This window comes from Corvus cornix, chromosome 21 (genome assembly GCF_000738735.6).
Source record: "Corvus cornix cornix isolate S_Up_H32 chromosome 21, ASM73873v5, whole genome shotgun sequence".
Taxonomy (NCBI): domain Eukaryota; kingdom Metazoa; phylum Chordata; class Aves; order Passeriformes; family Corvidae; genus Corvus; species Corvus cornix.
The window spans coordinates 3,621,571-3,639,685 of record NC_046350.1 but is presented as its reverse complement, the minus strand read 5'-3'; the positions used below and the strand labels follow the sequence as shown (position 1 = coordinate 3,639,685).

General features: G+C 47.8%; 1 protein-coding gene across 2 annotated transcripts in view; it reads left to right on the top strand.

The window, feature by feature from the left end:
* The window catches only part of PRDM16 (PR/SET domain 16), a 290,701-nt gene that overhangs the window by 129,002 nt on the left and 143,584 nt on the right, over positions 1 to 18,115 (top strand). For both annotated transcript variants that reach the window (XM_039564043.1, XM_039564044.1), the window contains exon 3: positions 17,645 to 17,695. In XM_039564043.1, the coding sequence (XP_039419977.1) occupies positions 17,645 to 17,695 (51 nt within the window). The remainder of the gene's footprint in view (positions 1 to 17,644; positions 17,696 to 18,115) is intronic.

Genomic DNA, 18,115 nt, shown 5'->3' with positions numbered 1-18,115 from the left:
GCTGGAGAGAGAGAGCGGCTCTAAAGAGGGTCAGGGCATTGGGCCCAGAAACCAGATTGACTGGCCATAGTGCTAAATTACTCACACAAGACAGACATTGTCTGCAGTGCCAGCCCCGCAGTACTCACTTTCTCATTCTTTCCCTTTTTTAGTTGGTGCTTGTGGAGGAGGTGAGGGGGTGGCAGGGATGGCGGGAGGGGGGCACGGAAGAGGAAGGGGAGGAAGGCTGCGCTCAGGAGGGGCCTGGGCTCATCCTCTGCTTCTCTGGGAACACACAGAGCCCTGAGAGCTGTGCAGGGGCGTGAAACACCCCCTGATCCATCTGGGATCATCTGGGGAACCCACTGACGCATCCAGACCCCACTGTACCACTCAGGTGTTGGCTGGGCTCAGGGGAACCTTGTGCTGGGGATGAAGGCTCAGGCTGAGGATGAATCAGAAACCCAGAACAAGTTTGGGTTGGAAGGGATCTAAAATCTCATCCAGTGCCACCCCCCTGCCATGGGCAGGGACACCTCCCACTATCCCAGGCTGCTCCAAGCCCCATCCAACCTGGCCTGGGACGCTTCCAGGGATCCAGGGGCAGCCACAGCTGCTCTGGGCACCCTGTGCCAGGGCCTCCCCACCCTCACAGGGAACAATTCCTTCCTAATACCCCATCCAACCCTACTCTCTGTCGGTTTGAAGCCATTCCCCCTGTCCCTGTAAATAATCCCTCCCCATCTTTCCCGTGCAGCCCCTCCACACCCTGAAGGCAGCACCGTGCCACCCCCAGCAGCAGCAGTGGCACCCCGTGCATGGCTGCTGTGCCAGGCACAGGTTTGTGTGACACCTCTGCCCACGGGAAGGGTGTAACCCTCGAGACATCCCCGAGACCTGGAGGATGCCAATGGTCCGGAAGGCAAAGCAAAAATCTGTGGTTTTCAGCACTGTTGTTGCTCCCTGTTTGTGACATCTGGGTTGTGTTTATTTCACGGCCTCGCCAAGAGCCCTTGAACCCAAGCACTGTTTTGAGTGGACTGGAACACTTTGACCAGGATGTCTGGATGAGCAGACAGGCTGGTATTTGAATTTAAGTAACTATTATAATTGTTTTATTAATCAGGTATTAAAAAAAAAAGGCCAAAACAACAAGATAAGGATCAAGCTCGCAAATAATTACTGCTTTCTTAATTACAACCTTCTTATCTGCCTGAGACAAAGGTTCTGACACTTTCGGTTCCTCTTGCTCTCGTTGTGTGTGTGTTGTGGGGAGTGATGAGCTGGAGGTGGAGCAGGGGTATTGAAGGTGGGAAGTGCCTGTGGAAGCTCTGGACACTGATTCCTTGGGATGGGCAGCGTGTGGCAGCACCGGATGGGGAACAGGGATGAGCTTCGTTGGCTTCTTAATGAGCTACTTGCAAATAACATTTAATTTTGCTGGTTCTTCTTGTAATTTCAGTGTGCTTGTGACTTCTCTTTCCTTTCTCTGAGGAATCAGCACCAGGCAAGCGCTTACTTGTGCTGAAATTCTTACAGAATTCCACACAATTTGTTGGAGGAGCCCAGTGCTGTTGGTTTTGCCGGGAGGAAGCACCTTGGCACAACAACCCCCACGGCCCCTCTCCCAACCAGACAGGTCCTGGGTTTCTTTCTGCTGATAATCCCACCAGGACCTTTGTTTCCTGATAAAACTGGATTCCACTGGAGAAACCCAAACACATTAGAGGCTCCATTACATCCTCTGCATCCTTCTTAAAACCTGCCCTGTGCTTCCTGAGCGTTAAACAGAGCAGATGCCTGCTGGGCTCCTCTGTGGCACAGCCCCAGCCCCTGCTGATAGCTGAGCAGCTGCCCTGATAACACAGTGACATTTCCAACGTGTCCCTATGAAAAAAGGGGGAAAAGGAGCTTGTCTTGAGTCAGATAACTCCGAGGTATGAGTGGGGCAGTTTGTTTTCGTCAAGAGTGAAGATGCTGGTCTAAAGAATCAGCTCCTGGCTCCTTGATTCGTGTGAAAACCTCAGCAGGCTCAGGGATTCACGGTCTGATATGGAAACGGGGCTGCTTAGTGGATGTGAAGGAAGGGAGAGGGAAAAAATCCGTTTATTTTGGGTCCCAGGTTTGAATGTTATATGGTGGAAAGCCAAATAGGTGTTTCCTTTTTGAGATGGGCCCGTCACGGTGCTACTGCCAGGGCAGGGAGCTCCAGCCCGCCGCTGAATCCAGCAGTGAGTTTCCTTTGAAGAGGCACATCCGAGCCTCTAGTACAGGAAGGAAAGGAGGGGAGAGAGTGATTCAAACTTTGGGGATGATTTAGGAAGTTTTTGCTGGGGCTGGGTGGGACGATCTGTGAGCCATCGTGCTTGAATGAGTAAGTGACCGCAGCTGCCTCCAGTTCAATTCCCCTTTTCTTTGCCTGTTCCGGGGCAGAACTTTGCCCTGTGAATTTTGAAAAAAAGAGTTTTATGCAGAAACTTGGATGGGAAGCAGCAATAAATGTTTTTCCCTTTTTTTTTTTTTTTTAATCATTCTGCTGCTGTCCAAGGAACGAGGAGTGAGAAGCAGGCTGAGCCCAGCCTCGTGTGTGCAGAGAGTTTGTGCTCAAGGGAGGGGGACTCGTGGCTCAGGAGTTGTTCAGGGTGAAGGAATTTGGTTATTTCTCAAGCCTCTGAAATAAAACCAGAGCTGCCTTGAGTCACTTGGTCATTTTTTGTTTCATTGTCAGGCTCCAGGCAGGAGCTGAGGGCCATGTGGGGGTGCAGACAGGGGCACAGCCCACGCCAGGGCCAGGCAGGAGCCTGGACACCGTGTTCCTCCTGCATCCCTGTGCTTCCCCCTGGGATCTGTGGGGCTGGAAGCGGTCCAGGCACTTTACATAAGCAAACACCTCCACCTGGAGCTGCTGCTGCCTCCACAACGGGCACATTCTGTCAGGCAGGCCCCGACGCCGTAACCTCCACCACAGAGGGTCACTTGGAATTTGTTTCCTGCATCTGGAAGCCCGGGATGAGGGCTAGGGAGGGGAGTCAGTGCCTTCCATCCTGTGGGGTTTCCTGCCTTTCTTTATTGATTTTATTATTTTTTGGTGACTTTTTTTGTTTCCTCCAGGCCTTTAGTGTCATCCTTCAAGCCAAAAAATTGCATTCATGTTCTCCCCAAATCGGTGCCATAATTACAGCTGTGTGTGGCCACGCAGGGATCCTTTGGAAACCAGATGTGTCGTTTTCTAAGCTCTGCTGCTGGGCCAGTGGCTGGCCACAGAAAGTGTACAGCACATATATTTATCTTTTTATGGAAATAAAAATGGTGTTTTTTATGGAAAAAAAAAAAAGTCTTCTGATGTCCAGAAACACCAAAGAAAATTGCTTTTGATCTGTAGTTTTATAAAGAACTTGTCCTAATTCCCTGTCGCTTGTGGTGTTTCTCATTCTCTTTTTTTTCTCAGGGAGCTTCCCAGTTGAATAAACCAGCACTGGAAGCCCCGAGGTGTCACTTTTTGTGGGGATCCACATGTTCCAGCAGCAGGAATGTCCAAGCTCCTTCTCTGGAGCCTCACCTTTGGCAGGTGCTGTCCCTGTGAGGAGCACTGTCCTTACCAGGCTCGGACACTCCCACAGGGGACATTTAATAAAAAAAAAAGAGAAGGCCTTGAGGGGTTTTGTCCCTTTTTCTCCTGAGCTGATGGCCCAAAATAATGTTCTGATGACCCCAAGCTGTTTGAGAGTTGACTTTTAAGACTCGTAACTGCTTGGCCAGGTTTGAGCCTGGCTCACTGTGCTCTGCATCCTCAAGTTCATTATCTGATAGAAATACTGCTTTAATATTTGCCCTTTCCACTCCTGCTCTGGGCTGTGGGACACTTGCTGGGGTTCCTCTCTGAAGCTGGGCACATTTCAGTGTTTCCCAGATTCCTTCCAAATTCAGAAAGCAGGATGGAGGTGGGACACAGCAAATGCAGGACCAGGAGCTGGATTCCACTGATCCCTGTGGGTCCTTCCAACTCAGGGAATTCTATGATTTTATGAAATGTGAAATAGATAAATCTCTCCAGAGCTGCAGGAGTTTTGTTTTGCTTTTTTTATCTCCCTCGAGTGTTTGTTTTTAGCCCTGTTCTGGTGGAGAGGACAGTTACACTGCTGCGAGATAAGCCAGGCTTCAAAGTCTGAATGGATGTGAGTGTAATTCTGAGCTTACTGGGGTCAAAGGTGCTTCCATCTGAGCAGGACTGACAGCCTTGTGGTTAAGTTTAGGTCTAAGGAGCTCGAAACTCAATTTCTAAATGCCAGAGCCTGGGTGATTTGGGACCTCACTTAATTTCTCATCTCATTCTGGTCTGTTGAAATTGGGATAGGAATCCTTCTCTTTTTCCATGCTTGCTGTTTCTCTTGCCCTTATTTCACAAGGTCTCTCAGGCAGAATCATCTTCCTGTTTTACATCTCAGTTGGGCTTTTGTCCTGGTGCTCCTGATAAAAAAATGCTGGGAAACTTGGTCAGGCATTGCCTGGGAAGTTCAGCCATGAGGTTTTCCACCAAGGAGCTTCCCCAGGGCTTGGAAATGTCAGATGTGAGCAATAAGGGAGAAAAATGGAGAAAATTGGAGTTTCTCAAATTCAAAGTCAGAGGCTCATCAGCAATGATTTTCTTTTCCCCATGGAAATGGTGGGGTTGTTTACTGAGGTTCTCTAAATCTGCCTGCTGGAAGAGCAGCACATGAAGAGAATTATCATTTTCTCATGCTAATTTCTGGCGTTTCCCAAAACAAGCATGGCTCGCTGAGGCTGCACCCAGGTTTGAGCTGAATTTGCTTTTTGGAGCAGACTGAGCCACCCTGTGCTGTGCTTTGGAGAACCAGTGGAAGGTGCTCCTGGCTTGTCCAGCCACAAAAGGCATTTCTCCAAGGGAATGATCCGATAAAGGTCACCCCGTGGCACCACAAAAAAAGCCTTGTTTGTGAAGCAGCTGCTGATTATCATTGGGGAGCAAATGGCTTTGAATTTTATAGCTCCTGTTATCTGAAACTAATAAAAACACAATGCAGTGACGAGCCGAAGGTCATCTCATCTCATCTCATCTCTGCTGAGGTAGGGAGTGCTCAGCAGAGCTCCAGATTATGCACAGGTTTTGTCTAATGCAGTCTGTAAATGCAAGTTTGGGAATGAGGGATGTAAATCAAGGGTGTCTCCTGTCCTTCCACACTTCAAAGTTTTCATTTCCTAATTTTCCCTTTTGCTTCCCAAGCTCCACTCTCCAGGAGATAACAAAAACCAAGACATTCCCACCTCGATCTGGTGCCATTGGAGTGGTCGTGAGCCACTTCTGGAAAATCAGATTTAATAGAAAATCCATGGAAACAATCCAAAGGCTCACCCACCTTGCAGGGAAGCTGTTGTGCCAAGTGCAACGTAAAGAGACAGCAATAAATCACCCTGCTCTGCACCTCAAATAGATAATCAATTTAATTGAAAGCATCAATAATCATAGTTTGACATTTATTACCCTCTGGATGTTTTATCTTTTAGGCAGGGGACAGCGGGGCAATGATGGATGCCAGTTCTGCCATGGAACACAATTATGTGGTGCAAGGAAAAGGGGTTTTATATTCTGCTAAAAAAAAAAAGCGAAGCAGTTGAATTCATATTCAAGCAGAGTGCAGGAAATCTGTGAGGAGCAAATGCATGGAACTCTCATCCCTGGAACCTGAATGCTGCTCTTGTGGCTCGTGAGATAGTGTTGCAAATGCTGCTTGGTGTGCTCTTTTTAAGTGATTTAGGACAGAAAATCTACAGGGCCAGGTGTCCCTCTACAGAATATAGAGAATACACAGAACACCAGCTTTTATTTTCACATGTGCACAAGCAAAAACCAAAAGTGAGGCCAGGAGGCCGGATTGTTCCTTCTTTGGCTGTATCTTACGGTTTTTGCTCACCTGCTCAGGTCACTGTGCATCCTCAAAGGTGGAAAATAGTGTGGAAGTTACACAGATTGTCTGGACAGAGGCTCTGAGAGCCAAAAAGGGGATGGAAATGTTCCTTTTCACCTGCAGAAATGTTTCCATACCTGCAGGACAACATCCAGGGCAGTGCCTGGATTAAACAAAGCAGTGAAGGCGAGTGCTGGGTGAGGAAAGCCCGTGGCTGTGCTCACACATCCTGGAAAGCTGCCAGGAATGTGAAAACCCCAAACTCCTGAAGGGGAGCCTTACGGAGCAAGTTCTTCCAAAAAAACCCCAAAGAGTTGTCTGTATCAGTTTGAATCAGGTGCTTCTTGTGCATCAGTCAAAGCAGGTATTTCACCTTTTATTTTTGGTTGTTTTGGGTTTTCGACAGCTCGGACTTTCAGAGTGAATTAAACCTTTAGTACTTGCACCAAGCAATAGATTCTGCACATGCTGTAAAGTTCTTTTTACACTTCCCCCATCCCAGGAGGCTCAGGGTGTTGAGGAAGACAAGACCCAAGTTTATGAGAATGTTCAAGTGCTGTTATGTTATTCCCACAAAGCAGCAGCTTCCTCGATGGCACACTGAGATTATTTGGCGAGCCAGGATCTCTTAACTCCGCTCACATCAGTGATTATTTACTTTGAGCTGGCAGTTACAAAAATGCTTTACTTCATTAAACCCTCTTCAGTGGCTTAAATACATTTTGTTTCCAGCAGCTGGGTACATTATGGACATTTCTTTGTCTATGATCTATTGGTGGTAGTTTGGAAGATGTAAACATTTGTGCTATTTGGCAAGATGGTTGTGGAGCCATCTTATAACCTCAATGTTCCTCTTGGCACGAGATTAAAAACTCCTTGTAATCAATGCTCGGGGCTGGATCTCCCAAGATTTTGCTCAGAACTTGCTTGGAGTGTTGGGTAACAATACAGGCTGTGTGTGCTCTTCAAAACCTTGCATGAAAAGAAAAAGTCCTTTTTTTTTTTCCCCTTCTGGTGCTGTTCTGAAGAAGCCCCAAATGTAGAGCCCAGTTTCATTCCAACAGCAAATAATTGGAGTTACTAAGGATAATCATGGATTTTTTTTTTTTAATCTCTTGGCCATTTTGGCACACTTCAGGCAAACCTTGTGCAGAGATTCCAGAATTGGCTTCCAGGGCCAGAACTGATTTATCTCCAGGACAGTGGGTGATACAGAGGAGCTGTTGAGGCGCCCCTGAGAACAGCTGAGGAAGATTCACCCATGTTTAGTGCTTCCCTGGTGCTGTTTTGGAAGAGGGAAGCAGCAGGTTTGAGTTTCTGGGGGGGATGTCTCCCACCTCATCTGTCAGGAATACACTGCCTGGGGGTGGAAGAGATGCCCGTGGCATCTGCAGTGCAAGGAATCCTAATGAGCTAAAATCTCCACATTCCCTCATCTCAGGAGTTCTCGAGGGGCTCAGTGCATCCTTCACTTCTAATCAGGGGGTTCCAGTCACCCAGAAAACCCAAGGAGAAAAAAAAAAAACAAAACCTTATTTCCATTTGGACTCCCTGAATTCCTGTCTCAAGAAAATGCCTTGAAATTGCCACCCACTCTCTGTCTGTCTGATTAAATAAAATATTGACCTTTTCCAAGCACAATATTATCATTCCAAGCATAATATTATCCAGTCCTGTCTGAGACTGTTTCTACAGCTCTTAAAAGGGAGCTCACCTGGCAGCCCTATCAATTCAGATAAAACAGCTCAGTGTGCCTTCCCAATAAAAAGCTGATTGTGTCTGAAGCTGGGCCACGGAATAATTCCCCATTAACTTTTCTTTCTAGAGAGCATCATTTGCTCAATATCACCTCAAAATAAAGGGAGGCAAAGTGCTGTTCTGTCCCTCTCTTGCTCTCTTTGCTTGCTCAGAGTGTAGTACGGGGAGTTCCTCTCCGAGTTCACTTTCCACCTCAGAGTAAGTCCTTACTCCATCGCTGAGCAGCTTCAGGGCAAGGGGCAGAGTGTGGCACACACAACAGCCACTCTCCTTGAAGAGACAGGAAATTACGATGCAGGAATGGATATTGGGGGGTGGGGTGAGAACCTTGAAATGTCCTTTAGGGAAATTCCTGTTTTCCTTCCTTTTCTCTTCCTCCCAAAAATTTTCCCCCGTTTGTGCTGTCATTCCTTCAGGGAGCTCCTGCTTTAGCTGGCCTGCAAGTCACAGGTTAAATGGACTTCTTAAAATTTGGGAAAGCCTCGTTGTGGTGTTTTGGGATTTTTTTGCTCCATGAAATGTTTTAATTTGGGGGGTTTTTATCCCTCCAAAATTCCATCTAGCTGTCCATACAGCTATTCCATAAAGCTGTTCCTTGTGGTTAACATGGAAAAGAAACACCCCAGCACAGGGAATTCCCCTCCTGCTGAGAGCCCAGGCTCTTCAGATGCGCAGTTTTTAGGTTTTTTGCTAAATTAAATGAGAGTTAAGTGATGTAAAGTTCCCTCAAGGCCCCAGTGAGAGGCTTCTGTGGTGGCTGCACTGGTCACTGCCTTCGTTTCCTTTCAGGAAAGCTCATCCTTATGAAGGAGCCCGGAATATCCGCACCTTTCCCCAAAAACAAACGGCACTCGAGCACCTCCACAGCAGCCTCATGTTTCTCTTCCAGCTCCTGGCTTTAATGGGCCATTTTTCTTCCTGCTTCACCCTGCCTGGTGATGACCTTGTCATGTTAAAGTGACAGTGAGGTTATCCTGCTGATGGGTATCAAGCTGACATTTCCCATCCTTTCTGTCGGGGTGCCAGGCAGGGATGCATTCCCAGCCAGCCCGGCCTCCCCTGGGCCAGGCCCTTGCACTCCTGCCTCTCCCAGCTCAGGCAGAGAAGCCAGGCTGCCAAATGAGACAGTGCATTTCCCACTCCAGACTCTGGGAATTGCTGGGAATGCTGCACGCTGGCTTGATTTCCCTCCAAGTGTGATTAATGACCCCGACCGCCGCGGGCACTTCGCTCCGGTGCGCGGCTGGGGTTACACCGGGGGCTGTTACTGGGCTGAAACTGGGGAGCAGCTCTAGAGCTGCTGTTTCCTGGGGGTTGGCAAATTCTGTGTGGAAATTCAGGGATTTGCAAGCTGGTTTTTATGTTTGTGTTTGTGATTTGACATGTGGGGCACTGGAACACTCTGAGTGAGCTCGGGGAAGTTGTGCAATGCTGGGGCAGAGGCAGGACTTGGCTTCTGAACCAAGATACTTCTGATTGACCCTTTGGATGTGGTAAAACAATTCATAATTCTTATCAGCCTTTGGAGGCTGTGAGGAAGAGAATGAAATGAGGTCACTTTTCTCTGTTCTTTCTCAAAATTTAGCTGCCTGATGATTACATTTAAGTAGGGATGGAGGCTGTCATTCAGTACAGGGTGGTGGGAGAAGCCAGAGCCAGCTGCTCTGTGTCTTGAGACCTGAAGAAGAAAATATTTTCCCTTGGAACATCTAATGCCAGTCCTTCTCCTTGGCACCTGTTTGCCAGGAGGGACGGAAGTGCTGAGGTTTCCTCCTCCCTTGATATTGGTGCCAATCAAAGCATCAGTGGCAATGCCTTGTCTGTGATGAAAGGGATTTTGTAAGAAAAGAGCAATAACGTTGATGTTGTCACAAAGGGTTGAAGGTGCTGCAGCTCTGCCTCTCCGAAGGGAGAAGAGAGTTTCTGGAAAGGACATTCCAACAGAACTGAGAGTCCCCACAGAGACACCAAGAATGAGACCTTGGGTGAACTTGGAGATCTTTTCCAACCAAAATGATTCTGTGATGAGCAGAACCTCACCCAAATGGAGGCATCGGTGACTGAGGGTCAAATCATGAATGATCCCAGGGACTGGATGGCGTCGGTGCTGAATCCATCCCATGTCCCTTTGAGGGCATTCCGAGACCCCTTGCTCACACCAGCTGTGACTGGACACCCAGGTCCGAGTGCACCGAGCTGCCTGTTCATGGATTTATCTGCCACTGCCTGTCCTGGGTGGAAAAGCTGCAATTTAAGGTGAGCTATGAGCTCCTCAGCCGAGCCCAGAGGTGCCCATCCGTCAGCCCCCGCGCGCCAGCGCTGCCACCGCGGGATGATGCACGGCCCCTCTTCATTTACTTATGATTATTACTGATCACCTGAACAAAGTGGGGATCAATAGATGAACCACGGGGGAAGTTCGTTTACATTATTCTGTCAATACCAAGGTCATTTTTATAACTAAAAAGGGTCGAGGGCAAAAGATGGATGGCTCGTGGATGAATTTAGCCATCCAATCCATTTACATCCCCACAAACAGCCCGGCTTTATCTGTTAACCAAAACATTGCACTTCACTCCTCAAGATGATTTTTTGCTGGGATAATAAATAGCTCTGGCTACATTAAGTGGCTGTGCAATGTGGGCCCATGGCAGACAGAATTTAGAGCTGATGACCTTAAACTTCCACTCTACTGCTGTTTTCTCTGTGGTTACAGTGAAGATGTGGCTGCTTGTGTCCAAGAATCTTGTGTTTTATTTCATTTATTTAGCTCAACAGTCTGTGCCAGGCAAGTTTCATGTTGGAGAGGAACAAATTGAGTAAATCAGACACAACTTAAAACATACAACTTCTGTTTTAATCCTCAGACTGCACACACTGCTCGGTGTGGGTAGTGTCTCTTTCATCTTTCCAGAATTCAGTTTTATAATGGGATTTCTCTATAGGAGGAAGGAAAGTGGAGGTAATACTTGTAAAGGGATTTTTAAAAGAAAAGCATAATTAATTTAAACTTTTTTTCTCATGTGTACTGTTACAGGTTTCTTCTCTGGGAGAAAGTGAGCAAAATACCAGACTTGGAGGTTTGTGCTGCTAACTGGGACTTGCTCTGCTTTCAGGGGTCCCTGTCTGTTGCCAAAGGGGGTGCAGTGGGGATGTGTTTACTGTGTAAATGTTTCATCTCCGCTCCTGGGTCCTTAAAAACCTCATTCATAGAATCCCAGGATGGTTTGGTTTGGAAGGAACCTTAAATCTCCTTTCTTTCCACCCCCACCATGGGCAGGGACACCTCCATGAGCCAAGGTTGCTCAGAGCTTCATCCTTCAACACTTCCAGGGATGGGGCAATTCTGATTATTGGTAAAAGCTGGGTTTTTTTGAGTGATGGTCACGAAGAGATGGTTGTAAAGATGGTGTTGGATTGCTGGGATGGAGAAGAAGAGCAGCCAGAGGTTCCACGTGGAGCCATAGGAAAGGGAAAGGCATCTCCAGCTGGATCCATGGGCCAGCACTGAATGAACTCCACTTGCTTTTAGCAAAACTGCCAAACTATCAAGTGAGTTTCTCATGCTCATTAACACTGGACTTTAAGAACCCGATAAGAATGCAATATAAAATCAAAGAGCCCCTAAAGACTGCGAGATTATATTTAATACTCTCCTATCACCAGGCCCTGAGTGCTTGGCAGGAGAAACGGTGACATTTCCTAATCAGTCCCCTCTCGTATTTGTCTTGGCTGGAAGTCTCCAGTCCTCAGCTCATTGAAGTCACTGCAAATTCTCTCCATTAGATCCTGTTTGACTTCCTGGTAGCTGCAGTTAACTCGATCCCAATGGCATGGAGGAGTTATGTCTTTAAAAATCAGCGATAAAAGTTGTGATAGCGGGTATGGAAATCACAGGTTTATGTTCTTTCTCCAAGTCTTTGTTCTTAAACATTCATTTTTCTTCGCATTATCTCCCCCTGGCATTTCCCTGAAGTTTGGTCTGTGGGTACAAACACATTATTTCATACTAAAGGATGATTTAGGATGTTCCTTTCTTTTCAAGCCCATTTGGGATAACCTGTCCTAAGTCACCTCTGCAAACTGCATTTTGTTCTCCTGGGATTTGGAGAACAGGGAGGATTCCTCTGTAAAGCCATGCAGGACACGAGCAAGTACAGAGGTGCTCCCTGCAGCAGATTTCCAGAAATTTTGGGCCGTGGATCCCTCCTAATTCCACACATTTTTCCTGCAGCACCGTTCCACCTTTTTGCCCAGGCTCCCAGCTGAAAAATAAATGGTTATAAAATGGTCTGTGGAGTGGCAGGGCTCTGCAGGCTGTTCCTGGGCCACAAACCACAGCTTGGCTGCTCCCCAGTGTTCCCAATTGTGCTGGGGTTGCCCTTAGCACTGAATGGTTGGTTTATTCTTTCCACTCTTTTCAGCCCGGGGTTTGTTCCTTGCCAGTCAGAGCTGTGCTCTTCGTCCTCCTTCCCTCACCAGCAAGGAGAGGAAATTCTTCCCCTCAGAGAAGAGCTTTCCTCCCTTCCCTCTTAATTCCAGGCACATTCACTTCAAATTCCCAAGGCAGGATATTGAAAATTTCCTCGAGTTAATAGGGCTCACAGATTTGCTTACGATAGAAAAAGGGAAGATTTTGGTAAATTGTTGGCCAGAAAACGCTATAAAATCCCTGTATTTTAACAATATGGCTGCAAGACCAAATTTTTAAGTGCTGGAATGGTTTTCTGTGGGTTTCTTCCATGTCTGGTTGCACGTCGGTGCTGTGATGTGGCTCTGTGGGTTGTTGGCTGCTGCATTCGAATGTATATTTATATATATATATTTATATATGTGTGAAGATCTTGGAGAAGAGAAGCTTTGGGGTGACCTAATTGGGGTCTTGCAGTACCTGAAGGGATCCCACAGGAAAGTTGGAGACTGTTTACAAGGGCCCGGAGAGACAGGACAAGGGGGAATGGCTTCAAACTGAAAGAGGGGAAATTTAGGTGGGATATTGGGAAGAAATTCCTCCTTGGGAGGGTGAGGAGGCCCTGGCACAGGGTGCCCAGAGAAGCTGTGGCTGCCCCTGGATCCCTGGAAGTGTTCAAGGCCAGGCTGGATGGGGCTTGGAGCAGTGTGGGACAGTGGAAGGTGTCCCTGCCATGGCAGGGGTAGAACAAAATGATCTTTAAGGTTCCTTCCAACCCAAACCCATCTGGGACCGTATGATAATGGATATAAAGTTGTAAAGAATCTCTTCCCCATGGAATAGCTGCCATGGGTTTTGGTGCTCTGTGCCTGGGCTGGGTCCCACAAGGTTCCTTTGTGCTCCTGGCCTATGGCCAGAAGAGCACTTACACATGGAAACCCTCCTGGTTCTATTCATTTCACTGATACTTCTTGCCTAAATACCTGACTGGGCCAGGGCCAGCCCACTCAGGAGTTGGCAGGATAAAACTTTTAAGGGAATAATTAATGGGAATTATGAAGAACAAGACTTGTAGCTTAATAACAGCGTTGTCTCCTGAGCTGGGGGGGAACTGAGGTGCAGGGAGGAGGTGACGTGTGTGAGCACTCGAGCTGCTGGACAGGAGAGGTGCCTGCAGTGGTGTCCAAACGATTTTACCTGCTCAGAAACCATGTCCTGGAGGTGGTGGGTGCTGGTTGGGGTTGGAATGAACTCTGCCAGGTTGTAGGGGTGCTGTGCTGCTCCAGATGTTGCTCAGTACCACACCTGTGTGTAAGAACTCTGGACAAAGGGTGGGACTGTTGGAGTGTCCTGTGCAGGGCCACAAGCTTGGATGACCCTTGTGGGTCCTTCCAGCTCAGGACATTCTGTGATTTTCTGACCTGAGACATTTTTTGGAGCCACAACAAGCTGGCTGGAAGGAGCTGTTTGCTCTGCGGGTCGTGCCGTTCCTGTGTCCATGCAGACAACGGGGCCATCACGTCACAGCCAAGCAGAGTGAGTCTGCCATTAACCCAACTATGAACAGCACAAAGCAGGCACAACAGGGCCAGAGCCTCTGCTTTCACCTGAAGTGTTCATGTGAACTTGTTTGCAGGTAAGCATCACAGGCCCTTGGCTAATTTAAGGCAAAAGAAGCATTTTTCTAGTTCTTGTTCTGACCCAGCTGCGTGGTGGTCCCAGAAGAAGAGGCAGGTTTGAGATGGTGCAGGTGGCACAGCCCAGGTTCCAGAGCTGGAAGTGATGACCCCAGTGTGCTTGGGGAGGGCCATTGCCAAGGGCAGGTGCCCAGGCAGTGGGTGAAACCCTGAAGTGCTCACTTAGCTTTGAGCATCACTGATGCCATCAGTGGCCTACGGAGCTTTTACTGAAAAATCAGGTGATCATAAAGACCCAGTTACTGAAGAGAGTGCTGTCATCTGCCTCCTGACTTCTGTGCAATTACTGGGCATTCTCTCCTTCCAACTCTGAACAGATGTAGAAATATCTGTTTAAAATCCAGACTCACAGAGATCCAGCAGGGGCAGGCTCAGGTCTGTCATCTTCGCCCCCAGAGTTTGCTGACCACACCATGCTTTGCTGAACGCATCAGGCTGTGCCTATTGAAGTTTGGGCTGGGGGCTTTTTCCCCCCTAAATGACAGTTTATCTGAGCTGGGGGAATGAATGGATAACGTTACTATTTACATAAGCTCATTGTGATCTGTCTCGGTAATGTAATCAAATTAGGGTTAACTGCAGCTGGAGAATGCCAGCTTGTAAACTGTTTTTCAAAAAGAATCACATGGTGTTCCCTGACATGTTTAGTATACATTCGGGGGGCTTTGCAAAAATTCTAGCACATCCCTAACTGGTGGAACTGAGGCAGGATCCTGTTGCCACCAATTCCCTGAGCCCAGGGAAGGAAGGGCGGGGAAATCCCTCACTGGTGGGGCAGATCCATCTCCAGCCCAGCCCTAAGGCACAGGCTCTCCTGACGTGGCTGCTGCTGACATGTTGTCTTTCTCCTGGCTAAAATCAACAGATCAGTTGATAGGAAAAGCATGTGGTGTAAATTTTGAGCACATTTAGGAACATCTGTGTTAAGTGCAGGAGTGCAGCCCACTGCACACGTCGAGCTCTATATTTAGTCTCGCGGCACTCGCATGAGATGAAGCCTAGCCTGAGCTAAAATTACCCAATGAGCAGATTTTCAAAGTATCTTTTGTTATTTTTTCTTAATAAACATCATATCTGGGACTTGCTTTGCCTGGTTCTCCCTCTGCTCTCTAATGGGGAGGTGCCATGGACATCCCAGTGTTGCATCATCCCCCTTCCCACATGCCGTGGAGAGTGGAATCCCGGGATGGGCTCTGCTCCAGGGCACCTGGTGTGGCTGTTGATTGATGTCTGGTGAGACAGGTGTCACCAGACAGTGTTTATTCCACACTGGGAACACACCAGGACGATTTTGAGGTGCTCTCCTCCACCCAGGAAGGTTTCTGGAGGTTCGTTCGGAGCCCTGGCAGGGTTTGGGCAAGGGGAGGTTTGGAATTCTGGCCTCTGCTCCTACACAGAGACTCCAGCAGTGCCAAGCTGCCAACCTGCTCAGCTGGAGCAGGAAAATGGGACATTCAGGACACTGGGCTGTGGGACATATCCAGGCCAATGCAGATGGTCTGTGGTGGAGCTTAGACCCACACTGTATTTTGGACATCTTTTTTTTAAACCACGTGTAAAGTAAGGATGAAATATTTAATCTAAACCAGTTCCTACTCTCCCCCTTCTGCTAAAATGCCTTTTCACCCATAGAATCACAGAACTGTGAAGGCTGGAAAAGACCTTTAAGATCATCAAGTCAGTGCAGCACCACCACCATGTTCACCATTAATTGTCCATGTTCTGACAGTTTGAGTGCGGAGATGGTTCCATCGAAATCAAAATTCTTCATGATATTGAGGTTTTTGTCCCCCAGAAGTTCTGTAATAGATGGAAACTCAAATATCAAAAATCAGCCATTTTCAAATATTCCGAACGAGCAGCAAGATCTTACAGAGGATTTTCTGCAAAATCGCCGTTTTGGAATGTGGATGAAATATTTTCACAGAAATTCTGTTCTCTAAGAACTTCAAAATTCAGGATCTGCAATGAACTGAAAGGCAAAAAAAAAAAAGGTTTGAGAGAAGGAACTTGCCCCTTGAGCACAGCTCTGTCCAAACCAACAAAAGGAAGCTTGTGTTGGCATCTCGATTCCGACTCAGGAATTCCTGACTCTTAAGCCTGTTTATACAGGGCTCCACCACAGCCCAATTTGCACTTCATTGGAGTTTTCTTTCCCCTCCATGTTTATGGTGCTGCTGGACGGGCGGATTACCCACTCTGCCTGCACACACTTCTCCAATTGTGTCCAAAGGCTTTTTGCACTTAATAATTACAGGCAAGTGTCTTCATTTGGAGGCAGCTGCGTCCCGTGGATGTTTTGGAGTCGTTTTGCATTTCTGTTTCAGCTCTGAAAGTTTCATGGCCTAATTCTCCAAAGGTTTTGGGGGTTGCTGGTTCCTGGTGAGAGCACTGGGAGCAGTCAGCATTCCCTGGAAGCTCCGTGACATCCAGGCCAGGCAGGATGGGTGTTTAACTCCAGTCATTCAAGGGGATGTCAGGGTGCTCCAGGGTCGGAACACAGAATTTTATGGCTCTGGGATTTGCCTCTTGATCCTATTTGCTCTCAGCTACTTTGGAAACCGCAGTTTCAACGTCCATTAGAGCTGGTGTAAAGCACGGAATGGTTTGGGGTTCTTCCCATGGAAACACAGCCCCTTGTTAGTGCAGCTGAGCTGGAGATTTGGCAACGGGCTGGGAATCTGTAAATCAGTCGATCTCACCTGGGCATGGCCAAAGGGGGCCAAGAACTTCATGCCAAACCCTCAGCTGCTGAAGTGCAATGAAGCCTCTCCTCTCTCTCCTCTCTTTCCTTTCCTTTCCTTTCCTTTCCTTTCCTTTCCTTTCCTTTCCTTTCCTTTCCTTTCCTTTCCTTTCCTTTCCTTTCCTTTCCTTTCCTTTCCTTTCCTTTCCTTTCCTTTCCTTTCCTTTCCTTTCCTTTCCTTTCCTTTCCTTTCCTTTCCTTTCCTTTCCTTTCCTTTCCTTTCCTTTCCTTTCCTTTCCTTTCCTTGCCTTCCCTTCCCTTCCCTTCCCTTCCCTTCCCTTCCCTTCCCTTCCCTTCCCTTCCCTTCCCTTCCCTTCCCTTCCCTTCCCTTCCCTTCCCTTCCCTTCCCTTCCCTTCCCTTCCCTTCCCTTCCCTTCCCTTCCCTTCCCTTCCCTTCCCTTCCCTTCTTTCCTTGCATATTCATCTCTGTCCCTTGGAGGTTTTTCCTGCTCTTTGGCAGCCCAATCACCTCCCCCTGGCCCGGGATCCCCGAGCACCCTGCCCCACCCTGTCCTCAGGGGTCTGTTTGACCTCAGCCATCCCGGATCCCCCCCCGGAGCGCCGGGAGCCGCTGGAATTCCCGGCGTAGGCCGCTCGATCAGCTCCGTTCCCTGTGTGTTTACCCTGGTGGGGTATCCAGGGTGATGCAAAGTTGAGGTACTTGACCTCCCGAATGTCCGCTGACCTGGAGCTAATCTGAGGTGGAGCACAGCAGCGATTTAATGACTTGTTCCACCACACCTCGGCTGGAGGGGGAATTAAGGAGCTCCCAGAGCAGCTGATGGAGCGCTGGGGGGCCGGAGCATCCCCTGCTCCAGAGGGATTCCCTCCCCCAGAGCCTGAGGGTCCCTGTTCCCTTGGTGCCCGTGTTGTCCACACCTGCCTTGTGGGAGAGAAACCTGTCCTTGTCTGCCAGGTCTGAGGGAATTATTCACAGAAGCGACACAAAATCTTAAAATCTAACAGTTGTGGTAAAAACTGTTGAGAGTTTTGGCCATTATTATCAATAATTTAATATTAATTCTTCCTCCTCCTTCATCATCGTAACAACAGCAAGAATAATCTCTATTATTTTATAACATTCTTAGTTGCAACTCAACTCAATTTTCTTTCTGTTCTGTTTTCTCCTCAGCAAATACTGACTGATCCCGAGGTGACCTCCCAGGAGGGCAGTATAAAAAAGGTAGGACATGGCTCAGTCTTCTGGGAGTTGTTTTATTCCCTGGCTTAGACACTCTTCCCTCACTTTTGAACCAAGGTGTCGATGGCAATAACGTCGTAAAAGTTTTCCAGTGTTTGCTGTTGCTTTTTTGGATTAAGTGCTGTGGTTCTGTTGGCGTATTTTTCTGTCTTTTTGTGATTCCAGTCATTATGAAAGAGAAAATAATAGTTTGAGGTGTTCCTTGATTCTGCTACAACACAAACAGCTGCTGGGCCAAAGCGAGAAACCTCATTTACCTTTTTTCCAGTAAAAGAAAATGTTGGTCCTTTGTTAAAAGTGCTAAATTTTTGGAGGTTGCTTCAGCATGTAAATGTGGCTAATGTGAAGTCCAAGGGAAAAGGAGCAGGTCTGTGCTTTTCATCACATTGTGGGGCTCGAGCT